The sequence below is a fragment of the Balaenoptera borealis genome (assembly GCF_965194805.1).
Source record: "Balaenoptera borealis genome assembly, chromosome: 12".
In the NCBI taxonomy this organism is placed as follows: Eukaryota; Metazoa; Chordata; class Mammalia; order Artiodactyla; family Balaenopteridae; genus Balaenoptera; species Balaenoptera borealis.
In genome coordinates this window covers 7150924-7176418 of record NC_138869.1, presented here as the reverse complement: position 1 = coordinate 7176418, position 25495 = coordinate 7150924, and the positions used below count along the sequence as shown (strand labels likewise).

Here is a 25495-nt window from a genome sequence, read left to right as displayed (position 1 = left end):
CACATTTGGTTTCCAAAGCAATTGTGAGAAAAGCCTGGTGGAAAGGGCACGGGAACAATGTTGGTTGCCAGGAGGCCCCGGTCGATGTGGGGAAGGCCATGTTGTGTGTCTTCTCGCTTGTGTGCGTCTGGACTGGGGGGCCAGGAACCCTGCAGCCTCACTGCTGAACCGAGCAGTGAACTTCCCTGAAAGTCGGGTCAGCCTCAGGTCCCTCGGCTGCAGTGGTTCACCCAGGCTGCTCGACTGCTCACAGAGCACCCCTGGGTTCTCTGTCTCCTTCAGCCCCGACACCAGCAAATCCAGTTCATGTTGAAAAGATCCACCCCAAGTCTGGCCACTGGTCCATGCCCTCACTCCCTCCCCCTCGGGTCACACAGGTGGCACCTCCCAGCCTCCATCTGCCCCCGGCCATTCTGCAAACCCTCCTGCGGGCAGGGTTGTCCTTTGTAAATGGAAATCAGATCCTGTCATTTCCCTGTTAACCTCCTTGGGAGGCTGCCCCTGGCCTCAGAATGAAATCCCAACTGCTCACTGGCCCGCCGCTGCCCTCTGTCCTCATCCGCTCCCATCTTCCTGACCCCCTTGCCCACCCAGCCTCATCCTGTTTCCCAAGCACACGGCACTGGGTCCTGCTTGGGGGCCTCGGCTCCACGCATTCCTTCTGCCTGGTATCATCTCCCACCATCCTGCACCCCTTCCCTTGTGGTTGCTATGGTTTTCCTGCCTTCTCCTGCTCACACCCATGCCCCCTGTTTCTGGGACCCAGGCCTGGGCTCAGGCATTATTTTGAGCTGTGTCTTTGCTGACATATGAGATGTTACATATGGGGAAACTGAGGCTCAGGGGGACTTGCCGAAGGTCAGCAAAAAGTGAGTGGCAGTGTCTCCTAGGACTGGGCTGATCCCAGTATCACTCGCAATCTTGGAGTAGCTAGCCCGTTGGTGGCATTGTAATAATGCCTGCCAGGGTGCAACAGGAGGGCTCCAGTGCAGGGAGCCCCGGGATGAAAGAGTCCCTGCTGTCCAGAAGCCCCCAGCTGCCCAGAGTTGTAGGATTGAGGAATCCGTTGCAGGCTGAGGCGGGGGAATACTGCCAGTATGCACCACCAGTTTATTTATTTATTTAAAAAAAATTTTTTTTTAATTTATTTATTTAATTTATTTATTTTTGGCTGCGTTGGGTCTTTGTTGCTGCGCGTGGGCTTTCTCTAGTTGCGGCGAGCGGGGGCTACTTGTCGTTTCAGTGCGTGGGCTTCTCATTGTCGTGGCTTCTCTTGTTGCAGAGCACGGGCTCTAGGCACGTGGGCTTCAGTAGTTGTGGCTCGTGGGCTCAGTAGTTGTGGCTCGTGGGCTCTAGAGGGCAGGCTCAGGAGTTGTGGCGCACGGGCTTAGTTGCTCCATGGCATGTGGCATCTTCCCGGACCAGGGCTCGAACCCGTGTCCCCTGCATTGGCAGGTGGATTCTTAACCACTGCGCCACCAGGGAAGCCCCCACCAGTTTATAATACCAGTATACACTGAGCAGGAGCAGAGGCCTGGGGCAAGGAGCATTCTTTAAGAGCAGGACTTGGGTAGGATGGCTTCAGGGGATTTAAGCAAACAGAGGCGCCAAGAAAACCCCTGGGATTGCGATGCTAGAGCAGCAGGCCTGTGGGACCTGGAAGGGAGTGGGAGCCAGAGCCTGGAGGTGTGTGGGGTCAGGGCTCGCAGTTTCGATTTCTAGGTGGTAGGAGATATCGGGGAACTTTGAGCAGGGGCATGACTGCCAAAGTAAGGCTGCACCGTATGAAATTGCCACAAGTCAGTGGTTTTAGGCCCACAGAAATAGCAGTATTATATGATTCAATCTAATGGGAATTCTGGAAGAGTCATTAAAGAGTGGGTACAGAATTCATTCATTCACTCACTCATGCGTTCACCAAAAATTTCTTGAGCGCTCTCTGTGGCTGGAGGCTGCCCTTTCAGCCTCTGTGGTCAGGGAAGGCCTCTGGATTTGTGAGGGAGGTATCTGGGGGAAGACAAAAGGGACGGCAGGTGCAAAGGCCCTGAGGCAGGAATGTGCTTGGTGGTTTGACAAACAGCACGGAGGCTGGCGTGGCTGGAGTACAGAGAGGCTCAGAGGTCAGAGAAGAAGCCAGGAGGCAGACAGTGTGGCACCTGTCAGGCCAAGTCCGGGGTTTGGATTTTCCTCTGGTGAGTGGAGGGGCAAGTGTGGGATTGTGGAGTCTGGTCCAGTCTTCCAGGCAGGAGGTGGCAAAGTGGTAGCAGTGGAGACCCGCTTTGGCCGTGAGCTGCCAGGATAGAGAGAGACTGACAATCTGGAGGCTGGTTAGGAAGGAGTTACCCTGGTCTGGGCTTCTCAGGTGGTGACAGTGGGAGCAGAGGAAGGGGAGGTCAAGATGAGACCCCTGCGAGTCTGAGGAGTCACTTCCCCTCTGAGCCTTGGTTTCCTTGTGTGTAAACAGGCTTCCTGCTCCAGGACAGCAAGAAGCAAGCCTCAGATTTATGCTTTCCAGGCTCTACAACACTGCTCTGCCCTCATGGGATTGCCTCTTTCTGGGAATGACCAGCCAACTAGGGCTGCCTTGTAGGGGTGAGGGATCAGGAGTGTAGTCTTTGGGCACTCGGGCCATCAAGTCGACACTCTGGACGCAGGACACATCACCGGCCTTTGCAGAGACTTCCCAGAAGCTCCACCCCACACTTCTGCCTACTTCCCATTGGCCAGGACCTAGTCACGTGACACACCTAGCTGCAAGGGAATCTGGGAAATGTAGTCTTCCCCCCCCCCCCCCCCCCCCGAGCAGCTGTGAGATAAGCTAAGGGTCTGTGACAGAGAAGGAAGGAGGAGATTGACATTGGGGGGGGGGGCAGCAGCCCTTCATGGGTTCTGCATCCCGTGCTGAGACCCAAAGGCTCACCCTTCTCCGCCTCCTCACACCCAGTCCAGTCCCTGCTCTGCCTATGTTTCTGTCTCCCCTCCTGAATGTCCTCGATTTTACTGCTTAGATCTGAGGAGAGGGCCCCAGGGCAGGACCAGGCAAGGTCCTAGTGGATGCTGGAAACCGAAACCCAACTCAAGCTGCCTCAGGCGGGAAGGGGAATTGTGCATCCTCAGGAACTGAAGGTCGGGGTGCCGACTTGGGGAGCCCTGGGACGTGAGCTGGCATCAGCTTCCTCTGGGGCAGAAAGGTGTCTATCGGGGGGGTCAACCTGCAGGCTCAGGTCCTGCAGGAAAGAGCCTGACCTTTCTGTGGAAGTGCCTGCAAGAGCCCTGGAGCTCACTCTGATTGGATCTGGGGCCTGACTTCTGGGCGTGTGTCCATCCCAAACCATCACAGGGACCACTGACAATAGGGCTGTTGTTGTCCAGGCCTGGGAGCCACACCTGCACCATCTCCCAGGGAGGGGGACTATTTGTGGGGCTTTCAGGCAGCTTGGGCGGCCGGAATGAGGACCGACCGCAGGCTGGGCGACTTCCACACACAGTCCTGGGGGCTGAAGTCCAAGATCAAGGTGCTGGCAGGGTTGGCTTCTTCTGAGGCCCCTATGCTTGGTGTGTAGAGGGTCGCCTTCTTCCTGTGTCTTCATTTGGTCTTTCCTCTGTGCATGTGCCCTGATGTCTCTGTGTGTCCTAATCTCCTCTTCTAAGGACACCAGTCAGGTTGGAAGAGGGCTCACCCGAATGGCCTCATTTTAACTTAATCACCTCTTTAAAGGTCATACCTCCAAATACAGACACATTCTGAGGTACTGAGGGTTAGGGCTGGGCATATGAATTCGAGGGGGGGGGGGCGCACAATTCAGCCCATAACAAGCAGCCAGAGAGCAGCATGGTCTGCACTTTAGGGAAAAACATATGGGGTGTGGTGGGTGCTCGGAGGTGAGATTCCCAGGAGGAAAGAGCAGATTGGACCAGTGGAGATGGCCTTGGTCTGGGTCTTGAAGGGTGGGAAGAATTTCATGGGTCAGTGAATGGGATCCCAGGCAGAGGGTACATCAGGGCAAAGACGACGTGTGATTGCTAAGCGGATGGGGAGCGGGGGTCTGCAGCCTCAGGTGAGGTGACAGGCCGGCTCTCGAGGGTCTTAAATGCCGGGGATTATGTGACCCCACGACAAGTTTATCAACTGCTAACCAGGCTCAGTGCGGCCCTCGGGGACCCAAGAAGGCGTTCACCCCACTCCAGGTTTTTCCTTTTCTTAAATAAAACAATGAACTCCCCCTTGAATCCACCACCAGCATGACAATTAGAATAAGGACTGGTAGCTTGCACCCCTTGTGAACATCCCTCAGGCAACTCCTGCTTCCGCCTCCCAAGTCACACTTTCTCTATCCTGAATCTTGATGTCTAATTTATCCTACTGATATATTCCCCAGAAGTACATTATTTAGTTTGAGTTGTGTTTAATTTTACAGGGGAAAGGCATCCCACTATAGGCAGTCTTTTGGAATTTACTTCTTTCCCCACACTATTAACAAAGCTCATCTGTGTTGTTCCTCTTAGCTGTTGTTGATTCATTTCAGCTGTGGTGAATAGACCCCATCTGTGCACCCACGCCTTGGTTGAAGGGCGTCTGGGTTGTCTCTGAGCACCTGCTCTCACAGTGCCACCGCGGGCCTCCCTGTGCGCGTCTCCCGGGACCCACGTGTGTGCTTCTCTGGGGTATATGCTGAGGAATGGAATTGCTGGTCGCAGGGTATGAGGATGGACCTCATTTCTGCAGTGACCGTGCCACGTGCCACTCCCCCAGCCGGCAGTGTTGACCTACGGCCTCTCTAACCACACGGGACTGCCCAGACGTCTTCATTTTTGCCTGGGGGATGGGTGTAAAATGCTTTGTCACTGTCCTCTTGATTTACATTTCCCTGAGAAGTCTAGTGGTTGAAATCCCTTCCTGTGTTTACTGGCCGTGCAGGTTTACTCTTCTGAGAGTTGCCTATTCGTGCTTGTTGCCCGTTTTTCCATCCGGTTGTGTGTGGTCGTGTCACGGGTAGAAGAGCGAGGGCTGCATCAGGCGGGACCCCAGGGAGGGTGGGTCACGTGGGGCTTCACACCCCTGTCTTTCATCTTTTCGTGGAGGATCGCTGGGTGGGGGCCAGGAGCAGAGGCGGCCCTTCCTCATCCGTCACCTCATGGGTCTTCTCCATCCCCGAAAGGAGGCACGTCCACCTACAGCTCAGCTCGGCTCAGAGCCAGGTGGAGGCTGACCAAGTCACGTGGGTGTTCTGTGGCAAGACTGAGATGGCCGGCGAGTTCCCTGCTGCTGGAGGGGTTCTTGTTTGTGTGGTCCTGCCAGACGTGAGGTTCTTGAGGCCGCCGTGTGTTGGACAAGCTCGTTTTGTTGGTGGGCCCTGAGGCAGCCACGCGAGCACTGGCCTCCGAGTCACGCAGCCCACCTTGTCGGGTGGCAGCAGCATTCACAGGACGTAAGACCCTAGCACCTGGTGGGTTAGGGCCCTAAGAGGATGTCCCTTCACCCTTCCAGGAGGCCCACGTGCCTGTCTCCTATGAAGAGGAACTCAAGGAACTGGGGATGCTCCAGATTTTATTCCTGGTGCAGCAGGACAGGAAGATACGGAGTAGAAAGGGGAGAAGCTATTGGTCCCATTTCTAATCTGAGCTAATCATTTTGCTTCTACAAAGTGTATCCCCCAGTCTGTCCACTTCTCACCACCTCCCCCATCGCCTCCTGGTTCAAATCTCCATCTTCAGAGAGTTGTCACCCAACTCCATCAGCCCCCTAATGTACCCCCCCACCCCCTACCACCTGGCACCCAGCAAAGAATCTCCCCACGGTCGCTGTGACCACGGTGTCTCCCTGTGTGAAACCCTTCCTCTTGCTCTGAGAATAAAATGCCAACAGGTCCCCTGGTGCTTTGCTGACCTCCATGACCTGCATCCCGACCCCATCTCCACCCCAGCTCTGCCACCCTCTTCCCACCCTCACACGTGACTAAGTCCTTCCCACCTCAGGGCCTTTGGCCCAGCTGGTCTGTCTGCCTGGATGCTCTCCCGTCCTTCCACCCTCGGCTCACATGGCAGCTCACATGGCAGGCAGGTCCTCACCAGGACCGCCTGTGTAGTGTAGACCATCCATTCTCCAGCTACCCCTCACCTTCCATGTTTTTCTCCTCATCACTTACTACTCCAGGGCACATTCTCTATTTATTTGCTCATTTGTGCCGCCCAGAATAACAGTTCAGCCCTGCAGTTACCTGCCGGTTCTCTTCCCAGCTTCCCCATTGCCTGGCTGTGGACCAGGACCAAACGGCAATGATAATATACCCATCTTGCAGGTGTGGGCAGCTGAGATTACTTACACCCCACGAGGCACCCAGGACGTGCTTCATAAATCACAGCTATGTTATTCTTGTGTCTCTCCAGCCAGAAGGGCTCAGTAGATGTGGTGCACCCCCGGGTACTGATGCAGACCCCCGCCCCAGCTCCTTCTGGAGCAGAGGTCAGAGCAGAAGGGCCACAGGGAGAAGCTGCTGAGCGATGGTGGGTAACCTGCACACCCCAGCATTATGCAGGCCTCCACCCAGATGCCACCTTCTCCAGGAGGCCTCCTTTGACCATCTGGCCAAGACAGCCTCCCCCGTAGGTCATGCTGTGCTGTTGTCTTTATAGCACTTACCACTTCCAGAAGTGACTTTGCATACTTTTGCAAGGCTGTGTGTGTCTGCCATCGGTCCCTGGCTGTGGGGAAGTCCATGGAGCCCGGACCTGTCAGTCGTCTTCTCTCTGTGACCCCCAGCACCTGGCCCATGGCCTGGCACACAGTAGATGCTCAGGAAACACATGGAGAGATGCTCGCCCCCCTGGCAGGCCAGCTCCTCTCTACCTTACACGCCCAGCTGCTCTGAGCCCTCCAGGGCCTTGTTAGTCTTCTGGCCCCAGGTCTGGGTGCACCGCACACATGGGAAGCGCTCTGTTCTCTTTGTTGAGTGAATGTTTTTCATTTCTGACCCAAAATACAAGACTGATCGTTCATTCCTGCATGTGATCATTTTGATCCATGTCAGGCCAGCATTGTGTTAGCTCTCCTCCCACATTTGTGTTGGCTTCAGATGGGATCAAATGTTGACTAGGTCAAGGCCTAGGGGAGATCCCCCCTCCATGGCGTGACTCAAGAGGACCTGTTCCCCAGTCTGTTCAGCGGAACACTGGTCTCTACCCCTCTCCAGCCCCACCCGCTGCTCTGGGGTAAAAAGGAGGGCTCCCTGGATGATAAATTTGGGAACTCAGCATGCTATACTCCCTGCTTGAGAGAGAGCCAGTGTATTAAAGGCTCTGAAAAGTCCTGCAGACAAGAGAGTAGCTTGAGGAGGCTTCCCTGGAGGTCCACGCTCCTCTGACCTCAGACTCACTGACCATCTGGTGGAGCTGCTCTTCCAAGGCACCCACACCAGGAAACACTGCTCTGGAGACCCTCACAGATTGGCCATGCTCGTACTGTGGCTTTTGGACTAACCAGGGATCCACCAAAAGTATATTCACCCACCCCCAAGTCCGACATCCTTCCCCAAGGGCACAGCAGAGGCACGTTCCAGTATCTGATATGGACGTGGACGATGAGATCTATACGAGTCAGCGTCACTCTGCAAAGTCCCTGAAATTAGCCACAAAATTCAGAATACCTGGTTTTCTATACAAGTACAGGAAAACATTCACATGTGTGTATAACGTATATACAGTAATGCACCAAATACGTAGAATGAAGATGCACCCTATCCAAAGTATTCATACACTATTTTTTTTAGTTCAATTTTTTTTTTTTTTAAAAGATTCCACATATACATGAGATTATACAGTATTTGTCTTTCTGTGTCTGGCTTATCTCACTTAGCATAATGCCCTCAAGGTCCATCCATGTTGTCACAAATGGCAGGATTTCCTTCTTTTTTATTGGTGAATAATATTCCATTGTACGTATATACATATATATACACATATGCTTGTGTGTGTGTGTGTGTGTGTGTGTGTGTATCACATCATCTTTCTCCATGCATCTGTCGATGGGCTCAGGTTGTTTCCATGTCTTGGCTATTGTGAATAGTGCTGTGGTGAATGTGAGGATGCAAATATATTTTTGAGTTAGCATTTTCATTTTCTTTGGCTAAATACCCAGAAGTAGAATTGCTGTATGCTAGTTCTATTTTTAATTTTTTGAGGACTCTCCATATTCTTTTTCCATAATGGCTGCACCGATTTACATTCCCACACATACAGTATGTTAAATTTACTTTTCCCTGGGTGCATTTGGTTGAATTCATGTAAGTTAAGTGCTCATGGGACACCCCCCCGCCACCCACAGTGTGTCCACCCATTCATTCATTCATTCATTCATTGGTCCCACAGATGTTTACTAGAATCTTCAGTGTGGTAAATGGCTGGTGAATCGGCCACAGGGTCTGCCCTCGGGGCGCTCACCGTCTGTTGGGGACAGACGCAGAGTCAGGGCTGAATGTGCTCTGAGGGGTCTGGTAGAAGAGCGGAGGGCACCGGCCGGGTGGCACTGGACTGGAGCGTGGAAGGCTGCCTGCAGGGTCACCTAAAATGGGCCGCCACAGCCCAGGAGAGGAAGGGTGTGGTGGGGATGGGCAGCCGCAGCAGGCTTGCAGGTGTGACCCAGCCAGAGCCGGGGATCCAGAGTGATCCGGGCACTGGCTCCAGGCAGGGGGGCAGGGAGGGCAGAAAGAGGCTGGAGAGAGTAGTGGAGGCAAATCCATCCCGCAGGGTTTGCCTGGGAGGGAAGCTGTCCGAAGAGTCTCTCTCCCCTGTCTCCGGGGAGAGACAGGATGTGGGAAGACGATCAAATTCTTAGCACATATAGAAATTTGCTATGAGTCCAGCATTATTATCAACAAAGAAATGGTGATTTCCTGATGTGCGCTCCTGGGGACGGCTGCATTCTTTTTCAAATACTCACGACCTCCTGTTTGGTACTCCCCTGTGGAATTTTTCCAGGGAAGGGCACAGATGACCTAGGATTCAGGCCCTACGGGCCACCCTCCTCTGTCTACTAACTGGGGAACTTGGATGCATTTCTGGGCTTCTGCTCCTGTCCCGTTTCACCGCTTCTCCTCCCGAGTGGTCACTTCAGCAGCTCGCCCCTCTCCCTCGGGTGACCGGCTGGGCCCTGGATCCCAGGTCTGAGAATCCGTATGCCTCGCACAGTGGCTCCGTCTTTTCACCCGTCTCGGGCTGGGTGGGTGGATGGAGCACATGTCTGGTGAGCCGATGGCTGCTTGGAGGGATAATTTGAAGACCTTTCCGGTGAGAGACACAGAAGCAAGGGGCAGGCCAGCTCCACTTTCTCTCTGCCATTTCTTAACAATACGCCATCTTGCCGAAGCAAAAGACCTATTCTTTCCCTATTCTTGCTTAGAACGCAGCTAACAAAGGACTTTTTGTCTCGCGTGCATTTTTTTTTTTTTTTTGCAAGCCTCAGTTCATCCTGGGTTTTAGCTCTCCTGACACCATTCTTTGAGATGAGTCTTTTGTTAGAATGTTCTCTTGCCAGCTTTCTTATGGTCGACAGACACACACTCACACACTCCCACGCCTTTACATGCACAGTCATTCATTCATTCAACTGTCGAGGCTTCGCAGATGAATAATCTGGGTCCTCACAACCTTGTGGGGAGAGACTGATCTTTCAATTCAACACAGAGTAAGGATGGCGAAGGTGCTGAGCCAAAAGCCGAGGAGGGGATGTCAGGAAGGCCCTCGGAGAGGGGACCCCGAGCTGTGTCTTGATGGAGACAGTTAACCAATGCCACATCTAGTAAGAGCTGCTACGTACTGATCCCTTCCAGGTGTGGTCTTGGCTTGGTGGCTGGTGCCTTGGCTTGTTTCATCTTCCTAACGACTTTAGGAGGCAGGTGCTTTATTATTCCCATTTTACAAAGGAGGAAACCGAGACTTTGAGAGATCAGTCAACTCACCTCTGGTCCTTCACCCCAAGGAAGTGGAGTCAGGGTGTCAACCCAGCTTGATTGGCCCCCCAGGGCCCTGCTCTGAAACCACTGAGCTACATGGCCTCTCACCAAGCCCGTGGGAGAGGAAGGGCATTTGCCGACTGAGGGAGCAGCGTGTGGAAAGGCTTGGAGGCGGGACGGCTTGGAGGAAGGAAGGAATGCCGTGAGCATTTTTTTTTGTAAAAGTATTTTGTTTATTAAATCAGAAAAAGAAAGATACAGTTTACATGATATCAGTCAATCATATGGCTACTTTGACTTACATTTTAATACACTCATGGTCCTATTTACTCCTCTGTACAAGTATTAAAAAAAAACTCAGGTATTTGAATAATCTTCTGTAAGTTGGTTGTTGACCCTTGGCGGGTGGCAGCAGTGCGCTCTGGCCTTCCTTGCTGGGAAGATATGCTTGGATAGAACGGAGGAGTGAGAGAAGGGCGGCGGCTGCGAGACCAGAGTCCATCTCTGTGGGCCTGTTACATCAGCCAGGCCCCGCCCAGACACGTGCCCCCTGCAGCCCCCGTTCTTCTGTCTCTTCATCCAGAAGCCCCCTAGCTCCTCTGCTCGAAGACAGCCAGATGTGGTATTCTGAGCCCAGAAGGGCTGTGAGTGTCATGCCATGGGGCTGGCAAAGGCAACCTTTTTCCGTCTGTGTATTTTCCAATTCATCATATATTTCAGCTGGTGTCACTGCAGATTGCTCACCCTCTGACCCATTGGCTTTAAATAGCAAAATAGAAAAAAATACAATGCACTTTGTGGTTTCCAGTAAGATACCGTAAATACACCCAGATAATATTCCGGTGCAAACCATTTGCAGTGGCTGCACAGGGCGGTGGAATGGAATCTTTCAGGCAGGCTTGGACATCAGTTTATTTCCTCTGTACCCGCCGGGGTCGTTATGGAGCTGGAATGCGGGGAGGGCGTCAGCCGGGCTCCCCGGGTTCATCTCGGTGATAACAGCGGTCTTTACTAAGCACCTCCTGGGGAACGGGGCCTCTCTGTACACAGAGGTTTCGTTTCGTCTTCAGGGCAGCTTGGCAGTGTCCTCCTGGTGGATCCCATTTCACAGGTGGGGAAGCTGAGGCCGGGGAGCCAGCGTCCTTGCTCAGGGTCACCCCGCCCTGAGTAAGGAGCAGGGCGGAGGGACTAATAGGCCCCATCTTACCCAAGTTCTGAGCTGAGGCCACCTGAGCTTCTGCATGGAAGGTTACCTGGAGATGCCGGTGGACTGAGAGTGAAAGAAGCCGTGGTGGAGGTGAGGGCAGGACTCCACGCTGGGAGCCAGGAGACCCTGGTCCTAATCCCCCAGGTCTCGCTGCTGAGTCATTGATGAGCCTGGGCAAGTTTCCCGGCCTCTGTGAACCTCTTCTTCCAGGATGAACCCACGGGCCTTATGTCTGTGGCTCTGGGAGACTCTTCTCTTGTTCCGGGCACAGAGGGCCCTGTGCCAGGGCAGGATGGTAGGGCCGGCAGGACCTGCCTCTGCCCCAACAGCCCCACTTCCTCCCACCCCCGCGGGCTCACCTGCTCCCGCCACTGCCCAGGCCGGGTCAGGGCCACCGCAGGGGCTGCCCGTCAGCCGGGAGCCCCCTCTCCCCTCAGAGAGCCTCATGGCTGGCTCCTCCCGGCTCAAAAGCCCCCACCCCAGGTGGTCCCTGCTCCCGGCACCTCCCTGTCCTGCGTCTGCAGAGTCCTCGGCTGCAGCTGAGTGAGTGATAGGATCTCGCTCTCTGTCCCCTCAGAAGCCAAGGCCATGTCTGAATCCCTCCTCTCAGTTTCCCCAGCCCCCAGCACAGTGCCTGGCACATAGTAGGTGCTCAAGCAATATCTGTTGAGTGAAGGAACAGGGCACGTGGCTAGGTCAGGGGGGCTGAGGGGAGGCAAGGTGTGATGGAGGTTCTTCCTCTGCTCGTGCACGGGAGGGAGAGGTAGGTGGTCAAGGCAGGAGGGGGCTAGGTCTGTTCTTAGAGGGGCAATGGTCAGTGATGGGCAGTAAGCCAAGCCCAGTGTCCTCTGCTTACTGGCCCCACGTGGAAGAGTCGGGAAAGAGCCTGGGCCAGGAGTCAGTAGGACTGGGGTGGGTGTCGTAACCCTAAGGCAGGAGAGAGGGTCAGACTGGAGCCAGGCTGACCAGGGTTGAATCCTGGTCAGAGTACACGCCTCTCTGGGCCTCAGTTTCCACATCTGTAAAATGGAGATACAAATGCTCCACACCTCACAGTGTTGTTGCCAGAATGAAGCGAATTGATCTGTACTGAGTGCTTAGGAAGGAGACTGGCAAATAGTAAGCATTTTATGACTTTGCTGTTCTTCTTATGAACTGTGTGCCATTGGGACCATCACCTCATTCTGCTTCTGCAGCAATAAGACTCACCTTAGAACTGCCCTTGCAGACACCCAGTAAGAGACAAATAGACAGCTTCGGGAAATTGCCCATCTGGAGGGGCTTCCCCAGGCTGAGAGTGGGGTTGTCCCGGGAGCTCCAAGCGTGGGTCAGGGTTGGGGGTGTCCTCCGCAGTGGTTGGAGGCCTGTGACCCCTAGGTTTGCATCCTGGCTCTGCCTCTGTAAGTCACCTCCTCGAGCCTCAGTTGCCCACAGACACAATAAGGAACTGCTGCTTACCTGGGGTGGGCGAAGGAGGCATGGATGGATGGAGGTTAAGGTGGCCTCTCACGCAGGGAATCTGGGATGTTAAGATTCTGGGATCCTCGTCTACCTTCCTTCTGCCATCAAACCCTGTTCTCAGGAGGCCATCCCATTTGAATGGGTCCTATAAATTATTTATTGATGTTTTAACTGGTAACAATTGAATGGCAGAAATAAAGGCATTTTGATCAGGGTTGCTGCCTTAAGGCAAAAGAATCTCTCTCAACCGTGGGCTTTGCCACACAACGAGGAGCTGGAAGGGTGGTTGGAGCAGGGCCTGAGGGAGGACACTGCCAGCTTGGGCCTGGAATCCCAGTTCTGGCTGGTTTCTGGGTTGGTGGCCTCAGTGAATCAGTTTACTTCTCAGAGCCCCGGTTTCCTCATCGGTAACATTGTGGAGAGTGGTGGCCACCGAACGGGGCTGTTGGGAAACACCCGCAAGGGTGGGTCTGGCACATAGCAGGTGCTTAACAAAGGTTACTTTCCTTCTACCCTCTCCCTGCACTGAAAAGCCCTGAAACCCCAGGCCTTGGGCAGACTCTGTCCTGACGCCCTGGGGGAGGTCATGCCGAACGGGTGGAGCCCATCGCTGCTCCGCACCTGCCTGGTCAGAGCCTCTCTGAACCTCAGTCAGCTGGTTTCCCTATAAATAGGTGACCAGAACACTTTCCCAAAGCACCTAGCACGGAGCCTGGCTAGTAATAAGCACTAAATGAAGCTCACCTGGTTTTTGGCCACTGCTTGGAGCATTCATTCATTCATCCATCCATCCATCCATCCATCCATCCATCCATCCATCCATCCATCTATTCATCTAACAGATACGTACTGAGCACCTCCTACATGTCAGGCCCTGGGGACACGAAGGGCACATGACAAAGCGCTGCCTTCAAGGACATTATGCCGTAGGGGCAGCAGGAGTGGTGGCTGTGGTGTGAGGAACAGACGACAAACAAATAAGTCTAAAATGGCAGGAGGGCCGTGGAGAAAACTGAAGCGGGGGAGTTTCTCTCTGTACCTCTCAGGGGACTTGTAATTCCATCCATTGTAGTTATTATAATACTCACTACAGTTTATTCATGCACTGGTCCCAGGCTTCAGAGATACCTGGGACCCCCACCCGCTGGGTGCCAGCTGGGTGAGATTCACAGATACGGAAGTGGAGGATCAGAGAGGCCCAGTGACTTGCCCAGGGTCACCCAGCTTCTGGCGGGGTGGGGTTGGCAGTGAGGTCTGCTCACTCATTCATCCGTCACACACTATCGTGGGGGCTGTAAACAGCGGGAGACAGACAGACACGGGCCCTGCTCCCTCGGGACCCCCCAAGTCTGTCTGGGCAGCCGGAGGCTGAGTCAGCCCCACACACTGGCCTCTGCGTGAGGCTGTCGTGTCCTTCAGGGCATCATGGAGCTCAACGAGGCAAAATGGACTTGGTGGTAATTGTAATCACAGCAGCAGCGGCTAGTGTTTACGGAACACGTACCCCATGCCGGGCTCTGTGATTCAGTCCACTCACCAGCCCGTGATGCTGTTAAGCCCATTTCATGGAGGAAGCAACAGAGGCTTAGACAGGTTGACAGGCCTGACATTAGTTACACGGCCAGCCCACTGCCCAGGGCAGCTTTCCTGGTGGTCAGTGAGGAGGGGGAAGTATGGGGACTGGGCAGTCCTAGTCTAACACTGGTGGGCAAGGCCCAGGTCAAGGTCAATGGCAGGAGTCAGCAGTGACCCTTTAGCATCTGGAAGCATTGGTCTGCAACAGCCAGTACCTGGGTCCCGGGGAGCTCGGAAACTAAGAATAATGGTCCCTCTGTTTCTCGGGGGCCGTGGGTGCGGGCCAGCTTGGTGGGGAGGGAAGGCCATGGCCCATGATGGACTTCACTCTGGTCTAGGAGTGCACCTTGAACTCAGGGGAGTTGTGTGTGTACAGGGTGCAGCTGCCCTTCTCCCACCCACCTTGGGATGTGCTGGGGGATCCCGGGTAGGAGCAGAAGCCATCTGCATTGCATGCGCTATTCAGAGGGCTCAGAGATACCTGGGACCTCCACCTGCTGTGTGGTAGAACCCCACACACTTGTCCCCAGCCCCACCCCCAGGGAAGAGCCTGGGGGAAGGGCAAGTCTCAGGTGGCGGGCCAGGTTCCGACCCCTCCTCAGTTTGCTGCTCTGTTCTGAGTCTGATAAAGGGGATACAGTTTCCCTTTAGCTGCCAGAGGCTGCCAGCGGGACCGCTGCACTTTGCAGTCATTTGCTCCCCGGGGAAAGTTCTTGATCTGAACAGGGTGTCCAGAGGCCACGACTGCAGCTCAGCTCTGCTGCCCACCAGTTGGGTGGCCTGGGTGAACCAGACTTTTCTCTTGGCCTCAGTTTCTTCAACAAATGAAAACTCCTACTCCTTACCTCACAGCCTTCTTATAAGGGACTGTTATTACCATCATCAATAGAAATCGTAATAAATCTAATATTTGGGGTCACTGTCTCATGCCAGGCCCTTTGCTAAATGCTTTACCTTTGTTAATTCTTTCTAGTTCTCTCAACCTCCCTAATTAAAGTGAGTGGTTGTCATCCGATTTTGTAGAGGAGGAACTGGAGCACAGAGCAGTTAGGTGACTCACCCAAGGTCACACAGCTGGAAAGTGGTGGAACAGAGATTTCCTCCCCCCGTCTTATTCTCTGTATGCTCTCCATCTGATGATTCTTTCTCTGATGTCTGTGAGGGTCTAATCTCGCCGTCGCCTGGTTCCTCCAGTGTATCCTTTTCTCATGGGTTTGATTCTCAGTAGTGTGAGCTGGTGCCTGGAGACAGGCTCAGGCGGAGGAGGAACTGGTCCAGGTCACGGTCAGTCAGTGGCAGAGCTGGGATTGAATCCGGGCGTATGGGCTCCAGCACCCCTGTATTAACAGGGCTGCCGTGGAATGTCAGGGCCAGGCGTCGGCACGCTGAGGCCGTCGGTCCAGCAGGTGGACAGGCCTACGTGTCTGCAGGGTGGGGAAGCGGTGGCCGGGGGTCGGCGTGCAGGTTGCTGGCATCCTAGCAGCCTGGGTGAGGGGGCTGCGAAGTGAAGGAGGGGCGGGTGAGAAGGTCCACCTGAGTCGGGGTGACGGCATCCTGAGACACTTCTCCACCTCCGGGGCCTCTTCCTCCGGGGTCCTTCCCTGACCCCCACCCACCCTGGCTCCGAGAGCAAACGCGCTGAGCGCCCACACTAGGCACGGGGTCTGGGTTCATCTCCATCCTGGCAGGAGGTGCCGTTCTGGGACCCAGGGAGGCCGGGAGGCTGGGTGGCAGGGCGTATCTGCACCAGACCTAAGTGACCGCCCCCCACTCCTGCACCCCAGCTACTCAGGACCCTTCCACCCCACTCAACAGCCCAGCACCGCCCTGCAGGGCCCTTGTAAATTCTTAACGTGTGGCTCCCAGCCCCCCAGCAGGGCCGTCTCCACTTCCACGTAGCTGGGAAGCCCTGCGGGGAAGTGACACCTCAGCAGCTCACCAGGCCCCCACTGACCCTTTCCATTGCTGTCCTGTCCCTCCCGCCTGCCCGCGAGCCGTCCCTCTCCCCTCCCCCAGCCCTGGTCTCCTGTGTCAGTCAGAATCTCGAGGATGCAGGTCCCAGCCTTCTCTGGAGATGCTCACAGTCGAGTGAGGGGGCCACGGGGGTCCAGACCTCTAGACGGCAGGTGACACAGCGGCGATAGCAAGGCCACGAGCACAGGAGCTGCTGTGTCAGGCAGGTACCACGAGCCAGGCAGGGCGCTGAGAGCTTCACATGGACAAACTCTACTCTCTGATCATCCCCGTGAGAAAGGGACTCTTGCTGTGTCCCCACTTTCCAGTGACGAGACTGAGACCCAGGGAGGGGGTGGTGGCGGCTGAAGGTGACAGAGCTACAGACTGATGTTCTGGGGTTTCAGCCTAGGCCTCTGGCTCCAGAGCCTGGGTACACTGTGGTGGTCAGAGTGCCGCTTTACAGTCTGTCACCAGGTGCCACGAGTGCTGTGCGTGTGTGCAGCGGGCATGGCCACATCAGCCTGGGGGGAGTGGGTGGTCATCCGCAGAGGAGTCCCTCTTCTCGAGGGCCTCCAGCCTCTCTCCTCCGCTGCCCCGTCGACTCCCCAAGGGCGTTCAGTGACTGGGGATTGAACGGGGATGGCGTGATGGGGGTGCCTGGGACGGAACTTTCTCGGAGCGAGGAACGGGCGCTCAGTCAGTCTCTGTGGAGCCCCAACAGTGAGCTCAGCCTCCCTTCCCATCCCAGGACGCCCTGGACCTGAGCCCAGCCTTTCCACTCTTGTCCCCGCAGGGAGCCGGGAGGCCGCCTTCACCTACGCCATCATCGCAGCCGGCGTGGCCCACGCCATCACTGCTGCCTGCACCCAGGGCAACCTGAGCGACTGCGGCTGCGACAAGGAGAAGCAAGGCCAGTACCACCGGGACGAGGGCTGGAAGTGGGGTGGCTGCTCTGCCGACATCCGCTACGGCATCGGCTTCGCCAAGGTCTTTGTGGATGCCCGGGAGATCAAGCAGAATGCCCGGACTCTCATGAACTTACACAATAACGAGGCGGGCCGAAAGGTAGGCAGCCAGGGAGGGGAGCCGGGCGGCTCTTGCGGAGATGCTGCAAAATGGCTTATTCATAACGACTGGTGTTGGGTCTCTGGCGATGGGCCACAGGGCTCTGCCTGTAGCCTCGTTCTGCTTGCATCTGTGGTCGATTTGCTGCTGGTCAGGCTCTCTGTGTGGCATGACGCTTGTCAGTTACCGACGAGGTTGAATAATCGAATCTCTGTTTAAACATTGGATGTAACTCAGCAAGATGGAAAGAGGGACGGATGTGAACTCTCATCCTCGGGCCCACAAAATCAGCTGTACAAAACTCTGATTGTGGGGAGGAGTTGAGGTGAGTTCAGTAGGAGTCACTGCTGTGGGGCAGATGCCAGGGTTGGTGGTGTATCCTTGGTCGCCTTAACCAAGATCTGGAGCTCAAAATAATGGAGGTGACCATTCCCTCTTCACCGCCTCCTCAGATCCTCCTAGATTCTGGGCTCACCTTAGAAGAGAGTCCAGGCTGTCGCAGGATGCTTCTAATGGAGGTGGCTGGCTTACAAAGGGGATGGACACCCCATCCCGTGAGGCAAGGGAGCAGGAGGGTTTGCCGGCAGAGTACAGTGAGGGCCTATGGGGTGGGGCTGTCACAGGAGGGTGGGTCCTGCCTGTGTGAGGACCCGCAGGCCCCGGAGGTACTGGGCAAGGAGGGGCTCTGATGGGCCAGGCCAGACAGGGAGGGAGGGCTCCATGCCACCGGGGTGGAGGCCGGACCGCTGCAGTGACAGGGTGTGTGTGGGCACCACTGGGGGGGCCAGGCAGGAGCAGCAGTGACGAGAATGGGGGAAACCGTGCCCAGGGCTGTAGGAACCAAGGAACACAGACCCCGTCCGTGGGGCCCCTGGCTTGGCTCCAGCCCGTGGAGGCTGTGCGGGAAAGCCGGCCCAGGGTGGCCTCATCCTCTGGTTTTAGACCCAGATTTTCATGCACAAGCACTTCATTTTTTTAGGCGTTGGCATTTAAAACTGGTAGTCACCAGTGACTCTTAAAAAATGAAGAAAAAGGGAAAAAGAAAGACGATTACTATAGGAGCTCAAACACACACATGCTGGCTAAGGGTGGGCCTCGAGCTGCCCGTTTCGGTGCCAGCTGACCTGGGTTTGCTAGAACATGTCCGTGGGCCAGCAGTCTTCTCGCTCCGTCCTCACGGCGTCCCTGTGAACGGTAACATCGTTATCCCATCTTGCAGGTGAAGAGATTGAGGCACAGAGGGATTGTCACGTGCTAATCGGGAGCAAAGCCAGGATGTGAAGCCTGGCGCCTGGCTCTCGGGTTGGTGTCCTTTGCACAGTGCGGGCTGGCGGTGGGCTGCCTGGGTTCAGATCCGAGCTCTGTCGCTCGCTTCTCCCCGGGAAGGAAGCAGAGCTGGCAGGAGTGTCCTCGTGGGGAGAAGGCAGGAGAGCCCTTCCCCAGGGCTGGCACACAGCTGGTCCTCAGCACGGGGTGGGTGTGACCCCAGACCGAGGGAGGGAGCTGTCTGGTAAGCAGTGTTGGGGGGTGGCTTGCCCACCCGTGTACAGACGAATGGGAGGCACGAGCAGCCCTTCCTCCTGCCTTGGGATTCCCTCCCTCCCTCCCTCCTCTGCAGTCTCCGGCCACATCCGGTGTGTCAGAGCCTCCCAGGCGGCCACGGTGAGTCATGCAGCAGGCTGCTCACCTGGTCTGTCCTAGGATGATGGCCGGGGTAGATTGCAAGGCCCTGCCCTGCGCCGGGAGCTCCTGCTCAGGGCGGCACATTCCTCCAGGGTTCTCAGCTCTTCATTCCTCCCGATTTCTACGCTCAGATCACTTCCTAGGGCTGAGGTCATAGGTCATGGGGTCCCTCCTGCCCTTGAAGCTCCCATCCCTGGGAGTGGACAGGAGAGGGGCAAGTGGCTTCCCTCTCCCCCTGTTTCCTCCTGTGTGGCTACCTGGTCCGGCCACAGTGAGAATGAAGGGAGAGAGCGCTTAGCTGGGGGAAGGAAGGTCCCACACACATCAGGCGGGAGAGGGTTTCTTTTTTGGATTTCCTTCCCATTTAGGTCACCTCAGAGCACTGAGTAGAGTTCCCTGTGCTATACAGCAGGTTCTCATTAGTTATGTATTTTATACATAGTAGTGTATATATGTCAATCCCAATCTCCCAGTTCATCCCACCTCCCTTCCGCCCTTGGTCTCCATACATTTGTTCTCTACATCTGTGTGTCTATTTCCGCTTTGCGAATAAGTTCATCTGTACCATTTTTCTAGATTCCACATATAAGCGATATTATACGGTATTTGTTTTTCTGACTTACTTCACTCTGTATGACGGTCTCTAGGTCCATCCACGTCTCTGCAGATGACCCAATTTCATTCCTTTTTATGGCTGAGTAGTATTCCATTGTATATATGTACTGCATCTTCTTTATCCATTCTTCTGTTCATGGACATTTAGGTTGCTTCCATGTCCTGGCTATTGTAAATAGTGCTGCAGTGAACATTGGGGTGCATGTGTCTTTTTGAATTATGGTTTTCTCCGGGTATATGCCCAGGAGGGGCATTGCTGGGTCATATGGTAGTTCTATTTATTTATTTATTTAATTTTATTTTTGGCTGTGTTGGGTCTTCATTGCTGTGTGCAGGCTTTCTGTAGTTGCGGTGAGCGGGGGCTACTCTTCATTGCGGTGCGCGGGCTTCTCATTGTGGTGGCTTCTCTTGTTGTGGAACATGGCTCTAGGTATGTGGGCTTCAGTAGTTGTGGCCCTCAGGCTCAGTAGTTGTGGCTTGCGGGCTCTAGAGCGCAGGCTCAGTAGTTGCGGCGCACGGGCTTCGTTGCTCCGCGGCATGTGGGATCTTCCCGGGCCAGGGCTCGGACCTGTGTCCCCTGCATTGGCAGGCAGATCCTCAACAACTGCGCCACCAAGGAAGCCCTGGTAGTTCTTTTTTTTTTTTTTTTTTTTTTTTAAGGAATCTCCATACTGTTCTCCATAGTGGCTGCACCGATTTACATTCCCACCAACAGTGTAGGAGGGTTCCCTTCTCTCCACATGGGAGAGGGTTTCCTGAGCCACCAGCTCCAGCAGGCATGAGGGCTGTGCTTGCTGTTCAGGGCAGATCTCGGGTGATGCAGATGATGGGACCGTCATACGTTGTAAGGTCAACCCCAGGGGCCTTCTTGGAGTAGGTGGGCCCCAGAAAATGAGTGAGGTTTGGCTCGGCAGAGAAGAGAGGTGGAGGCAACCCAGGTAGTGGCCAAAGGCCCAGAGGAGGGGCTTGGGGCCAGTTCAGGGGCCCAGACTGGCTGGTCTGTGAGTCCCTGAAGGGGTAGCTGCAGCCAGAGGGCTGCAAGGTCACCTTCCAGGCCAGGGAGTGAGAGCCGTGGGTTCTCCCCTCAGGGCTGCCCTGTCCTTACTGCTTGAGTTCCAGCTCCGATATCCCCTCTGCAGAGAGGCTTCCCTCTCAACCCCTTCCTAGCCTTTCCCCGGGCAGTGCCTTGTTCCGAGGCCTTCTCCCCTCCCCAGATCATAAGCTTGATAAGGACAGAGACCTCGTGCATCACATTCACAGCTGCACCCCAGGGCCTGGTGTACAGAGGCGCTCTATGTACGTACGGAGTGAATGGTTGAGTCCCCTGTGGTCACTGGGGAGCCACTGATGGTGCTGGAGCAGGGGGTCAGAAGTCACAGAGACTGACTCCAGGTCAGCAGAGTGAGGCCTTGGGCGGGGTCAGGAACGGGGTGTGGGCATCATTGGTGGGGTGCACGGGTTGGGCCTCACTTGACACTTCTGAGCAGGAATGGTTTTCCCAGCTCAGGGTGCCCCCTGCATTCCCACCATCCCCTGCTGCCTAGCTCCGCTCTGGTTCAGGAGGACGCTTGAGGGTCACCTCCTGGAAGGGCAGTTCGGCCAGGCACTATATGTTTTCCAGAGCCGAGAGGTAGAATCTGGGACTCCCCAGTGTACACAGGAAAGGCCTGATTAACCACCAGTCGAGCCCCTTTGTGGTTTGGGGGGGGCAAACAGAGGCCCAGAAAGGATCCGGACTGGCCCTCAGCTACGCAGGGCAGTGGCCACACCCCTCGGCCAGGGCACAGCAGGAAGGTGGTCTCCCAGCCTAGCCCCTCACTCCCAGCCATGGGGCACCCCAAGGGCCCAGACACAGATCCGAGCGGCCACGAGCAGGGCAGCCATCTAGCCTGGGGAAGGTAAGGCTCAGTGTGTATCAGCTCTGGGTTCCATCCCTTCTGGGGGCCTCAGTTTCCTCATCTGTCAAATGGCACTATGATCCTCGATTTGTTCTGGATCCCAGGTGCCAATCAGGGCCAGGTGAGGGTACACACTGGAGACCCCCCAGGATCCTGCAGCCTGCCATTTATTCAAAGGCACGGGACCCCGTTCCAGAAACTCTGCCCACAACAGGCTTCCGTGGGCCCCATGCACAGTGGAGCTGGAACCGGCAGGAGGAGAGGGGCCAGCCTGCAGCCGCTCCTGGCTGAGCGTCTTGGGAAGGATCACAGATGTGTTTATCACGGGCTCCCTCCTCCTGCTGTGAGAAGACAAGACTCAACCTGACCACAGGCTCTGGGGCTTGTTGGCAGCTGGTGTGAGAGAAAAGGGGGGGGGGGAAGGGGTGTGTGTCCCAGAGCTGAGGTGGTGGCTGGCTGAGTGAGCGGAGACTCAGGGCTTGTCCTCCGGGCGGCCCTTGAGGTGGCAGGGTGCCCCCGACTCAGCTGGCAGATCAAGAGGAATAATGCCGCGGGGGGCACCTGCCCTCACAGGTCTCCGGTTTGGGTCCAGCCCAGGCAGAGCCAGGGTTTCATCTGCAGATGTGGACGCAGGGCTGGGGGTGTCTGTGCCCTGCCCCCCCCACTGTCTTGTGCAATTGTGTGGTCTGCAGGGTTGAATCAGAGGGGTCACGGTAGAAGACAAGAATGGGGGAAGCCAACAGGTCCTTTGGGGACGTGATTTTTGAATCAGAGTCTCTCTCTATTGGAATTTTAGGGCCATAGTATTTTGACATTGAAATCACAGACGGTTCAGGTTGGGACTGTAGAATGTTAGGTTTACACCCTCACACAGGGGGCTTGGAATCAGGATCTTTGGTTGGGAGGGAGAGAGGCGTCAGAAGCGGTAGGTTGAAATCTTTGGTTTTTTTTAAAGTATAGCTACATTTTAATGAAGTCATTTTTTAAAGATTAACTTGAGTAATTACACTGCAATTTAAAAAGCAAACAAAAAATGATTCACAAGAAATTTGCACTGGACTAACTTTGAATTGTATTTCTTATTAATGGTTGAAGGTATAGCTCATAGTGGGTGGTAGTCCGAAGGAGCCAATAAGAAAACTTTAAATTGCTGTTTGAAATCTTTGGTTTTTTAAAAAATTTTATTTATTTTTGGCTGCGTTGGGTCTTGGTTGCTGCGCGCGGGCTTTCTCTAGTTGCGGCCAGAGGGGGCTACTCTTTGTTACGGTGCACGGGCTTCTCATTGCGGTGGCTTCTCTTGTTGCGGAGCATGGGCTCTAGGTGCGTGGGCTTCAGTAGTTGCAGCACACGGGCTCAGTAGTTGTGGCTCGCAGGCTCTAGAGTGCAGGCTCAGTAGTTGTGGCGCACGGGCTTAGTTGCTCCGTGGGATGTGGGATCTTCCCGGACCAGGGCTCGAACCCGTGTCCCCTGCATTGGCAGGTGGATTCTTAACCTCTGCGCCACCAAGGAAGCCCCGGGTTGAAATCTTTGGATGGCGGAATCTTTGTGGCTTTGAATCTTTTCTTTACCACCTTTGGGGCAGTGAGGATATGAACTCACCGCACTTCTTGCCCTCAAGGTGCTCTGTCTGGTGACAGAGGCGGTTAAGAGGAGCAAAAATGATGATTCAGGGCTAAACACCACAGGAGAAATGCAACACAGAAGGTGCATAAGAGCTCAGAGGGGGGAACAGTTTCCTCTCGGAGGAGTCTGGACACTTTTGGGGCAAGAAGAAGAGACCCTTTATTAGGGCTTTGAAGGATAAGTAGGAGTCCTCCAGGTGGACAAGGCAGGTGGGAGGGAGGGCAGTTCAGGGAGAAGTGACAGCATCTATAAAAGCATGAAGTCCTGAAAAAGCATGGTCAGGTGGGGGCGGACTGCGTGTATCTGGGGAGAGGGGCTGATGGGTGGGAGGGCAGTTCAGGGAGAAGTGACAGCATCTATAAAAGCATGAAGTCCTGAAAAAGCATGGTCAGGTGGGGGCGGACTGCGTGTATCTGGGGAGAGGGGCTGATGGGTGATGAGACTGCAGAGGCGGCTGGGGTCAAGTGCAGGGCCTTGCCTGCCGGGTCCAGGAGCAGGCTTCCCCCTTAGGCTGGAAGTTCCTGAGGAGACTTTGCAGGAGGAGTGCCGTGTTCAGGTTTCTGGCCCTCTCTGGGACAAAGCGGAGAACAGAGTGAAGGGGGCAGGGTGGCAGCTGGTGCCCCAACCCAGCAGGGACCACGGGTAGGCAGGAGGGACAGCTGTTTTGGAGCAGAATAGGCAGGACCCACCTTGGGTTGCACTTGGGGTGGATGGGTGGGCGCTCTTCCTCACTGGGGTCAGGCACTGGGGCGTGCGGAGACTGGACTTGAGGGGAGATGATTACTAGGGTGCTTTTGGGCATGTGAGTGGGAGAGCCTGTGGGCATCAGATGGGGATGCCCAGGGGCCACTGGTGCCTGGAGAGAGGTCTTGGTTGGAGCCACTTCCTGGCAGCCACCAACGCGAGGCAGTTGCTGAAGCCCTGGCATTTGGCAGGATTGGCCAGCAGGAAGATTGTAGTGGGAAAGCCCAGAGCCGGGCACAGCCCTGAGGAAATGGGCACTGGGGCAGGAGGGCTATGGGACACAGAAGAGCAGACAGGGAGGTGGGTCCCTGTGGATGCATCCCCGAGCACTGAGCTCAGAGCCAGCTTCTGCTGCATCCTGGCTCTGGAAGCTGGGCTGCGGGGCCGGGGGGGTCCGGGCTCTCTGCGCCTCGGTGATGGTACTGCACCGGGCCGGGGGTGCCATCGAGGCCTTGCCGGCCACTGAGGGCAAAGTGTGCTGGGAGCTCTGGGGGCCCCAGGGAGGGAGGGGGCCTCCACAACCCCTTTCTGGGAGCGTGGTGACTGAGCCCAAGAGAGGCAGCCCTGGGGATGGGGGCCCAGCTGGGACGGGGCTGGCCCCTGCTGGAATGTGCTCCAAGGGAGGTGAGCTCAGGGGGATGGAATTCCACCCAAACGAGAGTCACCTCCCAGTCCCTGCCCAGCCTCTGCGCGCGGAGGGTGCTGGTCTTGTCCCTTCCTGCCCTGCCCTGTCTGGTCTGGGTGCTCCTGGGAGCTGGATTCCCACCCTGCCCTGGCTGCAGGCAGACCTGTGAGTCAGGGGACACCAGGGACCTGGCCTCTGGCAGCTGGGGCGGGGCCCCGATAAGGCTTGCTCAGCTATGCTCTCCTCTGCTGTCCCGAGGGCCACTTGCATATTTGACCGGATAGAATGGTCAGTGGTGGCACGTTGAGGGCCCAAGGAGCCAGGCCCTGCCTGGCCTGAAGCCAGCTGACCAGGCCGGGCTGTGAGGAGGCCTCCGCAGGCCTCCGTGCCCTCCCTTCCTGCTCCAGATCTGGTGCAGATGTGGGTTCTTCCCTTCCCAGATGCAAAGGCTTCCAGCTGGAACTTGAGGCACTTGGACCAGGGGTGGCCTTGGGCAGATCCCGGCCCTCCAGGGCCTCAGTTTCTGCCATGGTGGGACCTCATGTCTCAGAAGGGTCTTCTAGTTCTGACATGTGGGGGTGGGGAATACAGGGTTCTTAGGACCACTGGACGCCAACCATGTCTCCAGCCACACGCTCCTGGAGTCCGCCAAGCTTGTTCCTGCCTCAGGGCCTTTGCACATGCTGTTTCCCCTGCCTGGAAGGCCCTTCCCTCAGATGTTTGCATAACTAGTTCCTGCTGTTCCTTCAAGTCTCTGCTCAGATGTCGCCCTCCCGGGGAAGCCCTCTCTGACTTTCTGACCTTCCTCCCCTTTCTCTACCTCGGCTCTGTCTGTACACTGTCTTGCTTTATTTTCTCTGTAACACTTACCACCATATGAAATGATTTTATTTGCACAGTTCTTTACATCTTTATTCCCTCTCTCCTCCCACTACAATGTCAGCACCACGAGGGTAGGGGTGGCCTGAGTTTACAGCTGTATCCCCTGTGCCTAGAGCAGTGCCTGGCACATAGTAAGTGTTCAAGAAATATTTGTTGAAGTGAATGAATGACATGACAGGTGTCTCCTCTTACCTGGGGGAATTTCCCAGGAGTA

The 25495-nt window shown here is 55.6% G+C and overlaps 1 protein-coding gene and 1 pseudogene across 3 annotated transcripts in view; one reads left to right on the top strand and one right to left on the bottom strand.

Moving 5' to 3' along the window:
- LOC309607107 (shieldin complex subunit 3 pseudogene) overlaps nucleotides 1-25495 on the bottom strand; it is a 296341-nt pseudogene that overhangs the window by 60387 nt on the left and 210459 nt on the right. The gene's annotated exons all lie outside the window — the stretch shown is intronic.
- Nucleotides 1-25495, top strand: part of WNT7A (Wnt family member 7A) — a 70299-nt gene that overhangs the window by 5898 nt on the left and 38906 nt on the right. Inside the window, exon 3 of one of the 2 annotated variants that reach the window (XM_082346013.1) lies at nucleotides 16940-17211. In XM_082346013.1, coding sequence (XP_082202139.1) covers nucleotides 16940-17211 — 272 coding nt within the window. The remainder of the gene's footprint in view (nucleotides 1-16939; nucleotides 17212-25495) is intronic. The other variant, XM_082346014.1, reaches the window with a different exon arrangement.